Source organism: Engraulis encrasicolus, chromosome 7, assembly GCF_034702125.1.
Source record: "Engraulis encrasicolus isolate BLACKSEA-1 chromosome 7, IST_EnEncr_1.0, whole genome shotgun sequence".
NCBI lineage: Eukaryota > Metazoa > Chordata > Actinopteri > Clupeiformes > Engraulidae > Engraulis > Engraulis encrasicolus.
In genome coordinates this window covers 15,122,189-15,131,009 of record NC_085863.1, presented here as the reverse complement: position 1 = coordinate 15,131,009, position 8,821 = coordinate 15,122,189, and the positions used below count along the sequence as shown (strand labels likewise).

General features: G+C 39.9%; 1 protein-coding gene across 1 annotated transcript; it reads left to right on the top strand.

The window, feature by feature from the left end:
* Nucleotides 1-862: 862 nt before the first annotated feature.
* LOC134451719 (uncharacterized) lies at nt 863-8,157 on the top strand. The gene is made up of 4 exons (XM_063202122.1): nt 863-870; nt 1,164-1,335; nt 6,241-7,701; nt 8,128-8,157. The coding sequence occupies exons 1-4, from the start codon at nt 863-865 to the stop codon at nt 8,155-8,157; spliced, it is 1,671 nt and encodes a 556-aa protein (XP_063058192.1).
* Nucleotides 8,158-8,821: the final 664 nt, after the last annotated feature.

The window sequence follows — 8,821 nt, the reverse complement described above, 5'->3', positions numbered from 1 at the left end:
CCCCCCCCCACCCTTGCAATTGTGGAACCCGGAAACAATGGGCCAACGGAACATCTCTCTTGTCTACTCTCTCTGACTGAACTACATCCATTGATTATAGAATAGGCCTACTAATATACAATAAATGACTACATCATAATCTCTATGACTCTACCGTAAGCTAAACGAACAGATTAAGACTTCTATGGTTATAACAAGCCTTGACTGGTAATTACAATGTTGGTGACAATGAGGTTATAATACATGCGCAAAGGGGTGAATAACTTACTGTGTCGTATTGACCATTGACAGCATATTCATGCAGCCTGTACCCATGAGAAGGGGTAACGAATATATGATGTGAGGGGATGCGACTTCAACGGAAGTCATGTTTACATGCATACAGTATGCACGTATCTCTCTAAAGATAGTTGGTTTATGAATTGGGCCAATATTTGGCTTTGTTGAATATCATCATTGGTTGATGTTAATACCGATTGACTTATAGAAATGCATTAGCCTCTCGGTTCTCGGTTGCATTCAGGTGATAACGCATTGGTATGAAGAAAAGAAAATGTGCCAAATCACAAATCTTTTTGCACCATCTTGCAGTCTTTCCAAAATGTCCATGTCAAATGTATCTTTTCTATAACTTCACTTTACCACAGCTGCTATGTACATAAACTACTCTATAACCCACAGTCAATTCCACACTAGTATGTAACACTATGTTTCATTACATTACACTTAGCTGACACTTTTTTAATCCAACGTGACTAACAGATATTACAGGCTATTGGTTACAGTCCCTGGAGCAGTGTGGGGTTAGCTGTCTTGCTTAAGGGCACTTCAGTCATCATGGATGGAGGAGTAGTAGGTCCTCATGGAGAGGTCAGTGTGGGATTCGAACCTGCAACCCTGTGATCTTCAGTCCAGCTCCCTAACCATTACACCACAGCTGCCCACACTATACATGGGTTCTCAATGTTTATCAACACGATGTTATGAGGAGGGGCAAGGCACTGGCAGCCAACCACGCAACCTAATTTTTTGACCGACAGCAGTTTCCAATAATCAGAGGTTCAGTTGTGCGCAGGTAGGTTCGCGCAGTCAGGTTATAAACAAAATGTAGAACCCATGTATAACCTACCGTATGTGGTTGCCTTGTACTGTATGTGTGCCAGTTTGGCAGATCAGCTCTTACATGGCCAGCAGAGCTACAACTTCACCCCAGACTACTACAAGCAGCCTTCTTGGCTACGAGTGGCCTATAAAGCAGCTAAAGTGGGTTTTAAGGGAGGAAATAAGGCCTTTCTACAGCAGCGGGCCGCCTCTGAAGTGTCAGTGGAGGGACAGGTTAGTCTCACTCAGCAAAATGTGTACTGGTTAATTGTTTCATGGCCAATCCAGCATGATATGATAAGTATTGTGTTGTTTTTTTCTTCTTCAGTTTTTCATATACACAAGTCAATTCTCTGGGCACAAAAGTGGCAGCAAGCTTTGAACATTTCAGCCATACAGTATGTGAACATTTCAAACTATAGGCCTAAAGACTGTCCCAAAACATTGCTAAGAAAGTAACAGCATGCCTGACTGAGAATATTGATCGAGGAGAAGAATAGGAGCACCCACTCCTTTAGAGTCCCTCAGGTACTGAGGAAGCCTCTCTGTAATCACATCTTCTCCCATGTATTGTGGGTACAGTTATGATGGCATATGAAAGTGAAATAAAATCCAACTACCATTGTCATTGTGACACAACAATCCACAGCACACAAGTGTTCACTGCACACAACGAAATTACATTTATGCCTCACCCGTGCAAGGGGGTAGCCCCCAATGGTGCCCCAAGGGAGCAGTGTGGCGGGAGGGTACAATGCTCATACCTCAGGAGGATAGGGGAGAGCACTGGTTAATTACTCCGTCCACTATCCTGGCGGGATTGGAGTCAAACCAGCAACCTTTGGGCTACAAGTCTGACGCCCTAAACGCTTGCCCATAACTGCCTCAGTAGGGGTAGGGGTTATTCAAACTGGAGGAGTGACATGTCTGACCACAATGGTGCCACCACATGATGATACCTGTATCTGTGCAGCAAACCATGCATGCCATCGTCACCTCTGAGTCCCTGAGTAATGACTTATCTAAGACTGACGTGGAGCCAGCACTGCTGTAACTATGAGGAAGTAGAATTTGCAGACAATAGTTTGCAGATAGAAGATACGGTATGGATATGATGCAAATGCTCCTGGAGGTGTTACACAAGTTTTTAAAATATGTATGTCAATAAAAGCGAAAAGGGTTGTTGTTTGCAACTACTGAAACACATTGCTGTATTTGATGTTGATAATGTGAACAGACATCCTTCTCTATGACTGAGGTACTCTGAGCATGGTACCATCCCGCCGCACTGCTCCCTTGGGGCGCCATTGGGGGCTGCCCCCTTGCACGGGTGAGGCATAAAATGCAATTCCATTGTGTGCAGTGAACACTTGTGTGTTGTGGAGTGCTGTGTCACAATGACAATGGGAGTTGGAGTTTCCCCAGGTGGACTTTCACTTTTTCATTTGCAATTTGAGTCCTCTGTGAAACCCTGGATTACTCCTTGTACTTGTTACAGTATGTCTGCAGCATTGTATAGCCTATAGCGGAAACTCTTCCTGTCTTAAATGTCACGTGATCCAGGCCAGGGATGGGCAACTGGAGGCACAGGGGCCACATGCAGCCCACCTCCTCAGTCAGGGCGGCCTGTGGATAATACCGTACATATATTTATAAATGACCAGACTTAGTACTGAATCAATCTGTTGTAAGTATACTGTTTGCTGATACAAACACTCCTATTCCTTCCAAACAATATTGTCAGTCAGTGAACAACCAACTGCACCTCGAATTCTGAGTTGGTGTCAGATCTGTGGTTATGTGGCCCTCTGATCGTGACGATGAAAAAATGTGGCCCTCCTTATCATGAAAGTTGCCCATCCCTGATCTTAGCAGATCTGCCCTTAGCGAAATCACCTGGTATGACTTCATGGGAGGAGTGTTTACAGATTCTAAAACAAATGCCACTACTTATTTTTGCCATCTCAGTCTTGCATCAGTCACTTTACGAAGATAGACACACATCCAGGTGGTTTTTGTTTTCATGACAACTATTCAACAGAGGCACATCTACACTACTGTCTGTTTGCAGTTTCATTGGGGTAAGTATTATTGATGTGTCATGCAATATCAGCGTAGGTTAGTAGGCCTATGTTTATTACCTCCGCCAAGGAGGTTATGTTTTCAGTCTCGTTGGTTTGTCTGTCTGTCTGTCTGTCTGTCTGTCTGTCTGTCTGTCTGTCTGTCTGTCTGTTTGTCTTGGCGGAGGTCTGCAGTCTCTGAGTACATTTCTAATTTTCAATTTCAATTCTAACTGGAAGCTGTTTGATAGAACATTTGACTGTTACACCCTATTTTTTTATCTATCTGCTTTGTTTTTATGGATTTAGAAACTGGAATGTAAAAATTCACCCTATCGTGCAATGGCGAAGAATTTCTTTTCTAAAAAAATCCTGGATCCCGTGATCCAGATCACCACCAAAATGTAATCACTTGTTCCTTTTGTCATTCCCAACAACTCCACAAAATTTCATCAGAATCCACGCATAACTTTTTTAGTTCTCCTGCTGACAGACAAACAGACAGACAGACAGACAAACCAACGCGGTCAAACACATAACCTCCTTGGCGGAAGTACTTATTGAACATGTGGTAATTGATTCAACAAATAAGCAAATCGATAGTGGAACTTTTGTAGAAATTGTAAAATCAAATTATCACGGTACAGTGTGTACACACATACAATGTATACTTAGAAATATGCTAGTGAACAAAGATATTGATAGTATCTCACTTTCCAGTCCAATATGAGTGAGTCTATTTACTGCATGCAATAGAAAAATCTTTCTGCAGAAAATGTGATTTTATGTTTATTGTATATGTGCATTCACATTACTTGCTACCTGGAAAGTGGCTGATTTAACTCAACAGAAAAGCTAATATCTACAGGCCTATATATATATATAGTGTGTGTGTGTGTGTGTGTGTGTGTGTGTGTGTGTGTGTGTGTGTGTGTGTGTGTGTGTGTGTGTGTGTGTGTGTGTGTGTGTGTGTGTGTGTGTGTGTGTGTGTGTGTGTGTGTGTGTGTGTGTTACTGCCTGTGAGGTTTCAACTGAACAATATTACAAATGGACATTCGTCCATGTGTCTCACTTCAACTCTGTATAGGACTACCATAAAACAGAGGATGGTGAAGTAGGAAATAATAAATACCGTACATCCACCAGAACATGGCACTCTGAGAGCATCAGCTCTCATGACAGCAATTCAGTCATTGGTCATTCTGAGGACTGTCTGCAATGGATCCACAGGTTAATACCCTGTATGATTACTACAATAGGTAATACTAGAAATAATGAATAATTAATTTCATGAAATAAACACCATAAGTTAATAAATAATAATAAGTTATAAAAGAATTTGAAACAATACTATTCCAACGTGTTATCTGTTTTGTACCTCCAGTTCACATTTGTATACAGCAGGGCCAGTGAGTGCCAGTATTGCAGTGGCCACAGGGAGCTCCAGCAGGTAGTCCTCCATATTCCAAGACTTTGAAATGTGTTTGTGTACATTTTCTGCAGTAATTAACAGAGTTTTATTTTTATATATTTCTAGTGAAAATGACACTTGCCATGAAGCCGTGGAATGTCATTTTTGTAAAATGAAATCAGTGGCCAAGTTTTGCAAGTCCTGTCCAGCCTACTACTGTAAAGGCTGCAATGAGGGCCATTCTACTATTCCATTCTTTCAAGGGCACCAAGTTGTAGATGCAAAACCAGGTATTTCACATCCCTTCACAGCAACAGTGGAATATTTTATCCACAGTTGATAGGATCCATGATAAGATGCTGCTCAATTTGGAAGAGGAAACCAACGCACACCAGAGGTTTCGAGGTGCAGGTAGCGTGTGTAAGATCACTTTGAGAGGAAGATAGCGCACACATGTCCATCGTGCTGAATTTTATTTACAGAAACAGCGTTTCGGCCAGTGTGGCCTCAAGTTTTTGAGAAAGGCCACACTGGCCGAAAGGTGGTTTCTGTAAATAAAATTCTGCACTATGGACAAGAGTGTGTTGCATCTTCCCCTCTGAAGATGCCTCTCACAACAGAAAACTAAAGCTATTATTTTCATTCATTCATTATAATGTGCTCTACCTCACTGTTGGAACACTAATACTGGAAATCTTACACATTGAGCCAGGGGGGTAGCAGCAAATTTTGGGGCCCCCAACCCCCGTACTGTATATCTTCATAAATTGGACTGTGTGTGGGCCCCTTATATATATGGGGCCCTGGTGACACAGTCACACTTTACCTCCCTGAACGGCAATATATGAAGAGTTCAGATGCAAAACCCCCCAAAGTGCCTTTTCAGAAACATTTAATAATTCATTTTTATTTAATACAAATCTATCAAAATTGCACATTTTTTATTTTATTTATCTAATATAACTATTTATATGTATTATCAAGTACATGAATTTAAATCAAATCAACAACGGGGTTCTCTAAAAATATAGATGTGCAGGTCTTCAGAAATGGAGTTAGGGGGTTTTGCATCTGAACTCTTCATATTGAGCCAATATATATTACTTTCTACAACGTGTTTTTTTTTTTTAAATGACATTTCCAGTCTAACAGAAGATTAATTAATTCTTTCTGGTAACAGTGCATTGGACATCTGGAAATTTTGATAAGAGGGATTTTGGCATGTAAGTATTATACGATTTCATATAAGAATACTGTATGTATAATTCTTGTCCTCAACTTAGTATTTTTTTTAGAGTATAATGACTGAATGAAAGATAATACATTTTGTTAATCCCATTTTTGATAATCCTATTTACAGTATATCGTCACATTCAGAAGACATGGTTTTCAAGAATTGTCAAATAATTTTTAACGAGTTCTTAAGACTGTGATCCACAAGCTGTATTTTAAACAAATCATTTGTCTATGTTCTGTTTATAATACATCCTAATTATTATATTAATAAATATAATAAGTATATTATAATAAGTATATTATAGGACATTTATTGAGTGAATGTTTTACAGCAAACTGCGCCCCATAAGAAAATTGATTGAGGAATGCACCGCATTAAATGACCTGCACCACATTAAAACACCTACAAAACAATATCTGCTTCCAACAAAGGAAAGTAATATCGAATCAGTCAGAAGATTGACTTATGGAGACAGAAGTGAAATTAAAAATACCAAAACTATAATTTTAGTGGGAGAAACAGGAACTGGGAAGACCACCCTCATCAACACCATGCTCAACTACCTGTTGGAGGTGGAATGGGAAAACAGAGTTTGGCTCCAAGTCACAAATGATTACTGGGGGTCCCAAGCCACCAAGTCCCAAATACATTCTCAAACATCTGTCACCACTATGTATGAGCTGTTTCTTGGAGAAACGTGTCTGAGAATCATTGACACTCTGGGTTATGGATCCACAGATCCTGAAATGAAACATGATGGGGAAACTACGGATCATCTGCACACATTATTTCAATATGGCATTTGTGAAATTGATGCCATCATTCTTGCCATGAAAGGAAGTAAGAATCGTTTAAAAGATTATCTGCGTTACATCTTAAATGACATTGTGTCATTGTTTGGCAAAGATATGGAGGAAAATGTGGTGATTTTTGCCACACATTCAGATAGTGTGCCTACTACCAGTTTCATCAATGCCATCAATGAGGCAGGTGTTCCTTGTGCCAAAGATTCTCATGGAGATCCTCTCATATTTACATTCAACAACCGACAAAATGAGAGTTACAGGGAAGATCAAGAGGATTTCTTTAAGTCTTGCTGGGACATGGGGTACACAAGCATGGACAGGTTCTTTAGTGTTTTTGTGGACTTTAACAGAAAGGAGTTGAAGATGACACAGGCTGTTCTCAGGGAGCGAAAAAATCTAGAAGCCTTCATCACCAAACTACAGAATGCCATCGAGATGGAAGGCTATAAACATACTATGCTTCTGCAGACTCAAACTGCCTTTGAGGAAAACATAAAGGCACCTGGACCAAAAAAAGATTTCTCTTATGAAGTTGATGAGCCATGCAAAGACAAGGTTGCAATCCAGTCTGCATGGTGGCATCTGAAAAGAAGAGCGACACGCTGCACCGTGTGTAAGGAGAATTGCCATTACCCAGGCTGCTGGTGGGTGGACGACCTCTCCAAGTGTAGCTCCATGAAAGACAACAAGTGCATTGTGTGTGAAGGAAAGTGCCCTATCTCTAAACATATTAAAGATGGCAGTTTCTACAAACCATCTACTAGACGGGTTACAAAAACGTATGAAGACTTGAAAAAACAGTATGAGAAGAATATGGACCTCAAACAAGAACTTGAGCAAGAAATACATCAAGTTAAGATTAGGAAGGCTGACCTTTTAGAGAAGGCTTATCAATGCATCATGGAACTGGATAACATTGCCTTGAATGCTGTTTCCACTCTTGGTAGTCTTGACTTTCTGATTAAGAGTATGAAGGAAACAGGAGATAATGAAAAAGTTCAGACCTTGGAAAAGATAAACAAGAAAATCAGAAAGGGGCATTGGCCTTTTGGCTGGAGTTACCCACGGCCATCAACAAAACCGCAGGTAGGCTACATTCAACGGCAGCCAAATTAAAAAAAAAATCCCATTTCCGCTTTAAAAAGATTATTTAGTTCCTCTTAGTTTCTTAGTTTTTATGTTTTTATTTAAATGCGTATTAATTGTTCTGCTCTTCATGTTTTTTTTAATTAAGTGTCTGTTTTTTTGGCCCCGTGCTTAGCTGGTTTTGTCTATTGGAATGTCTATTAACGATCTCCTGCTTCTCCTTGCTGCTATTATATTATGCTTATTTTACTACCGTTTTAGCCAGATGCTCTACAACACTTTGGTCCGTTTTTAAACATGCATTGTATAATACCTTAGTAGTTTATTTCCAGAACTCGTGCTGCCCATTCACAACTGTTACTTTTAACAAGTTTTCAAACTTGGACCCATTATAGTGTTTGTATGGTGTGTATCTGTTTCTGCCAGGCAAAAGCTGCAAAGTCACAACAGGAGTAACAGTGTAGACACATCCCATTCATGTTTAAAGGTATGGCTAAGACTGATTCTCTTTCGAGCCTAATGCTAATCTGTCAATATGTATACAAATTAAAATCTTTTTCATCTTTAAAAAAACGATGTCTTCCCATTCAGAGTACAAACATGTTTAACATGTTTAAGGCAAGTGTGTACAAGGAAAATGGGAAGATTTCAAGAATGTGGTGGGCACAAGGCGGCCAAGAAATACATCAAAAGCAAGATTACAAGATTACTTTGGCCTGGGCAGTACCCCATGTGTCAAGACTTGACCAAGGCATAGTAGATTCTTTCCACTTCATCCTTTTTTGTTTTGTTTTCAGTGTTAATTATTACCTGGGGGCTGTAATGGAAACAATGGGAGGAGGGCAAACTGGAGAAGGGCACACTTATATGCTTTTGCTGATTGTTGAGGCTATTACCTCTCTCAAGAAATATTAGGTTGTGACCCTTTATTTTGTAGTGATAGGACAATAGTAGTGATTTTCAGTATATTATAGGCCTACACCATTTTAATCCTTTTTCTGATTCTTTGGTTGAATTAATGACATGTATTATTGCTCTTTTTTATTTTGAGTCTTTTTACCTGTTAGGCCTACATGTTTAATTTTGTCTGTCCGAATCAGATTCCCTGCCTTTGTAGAAA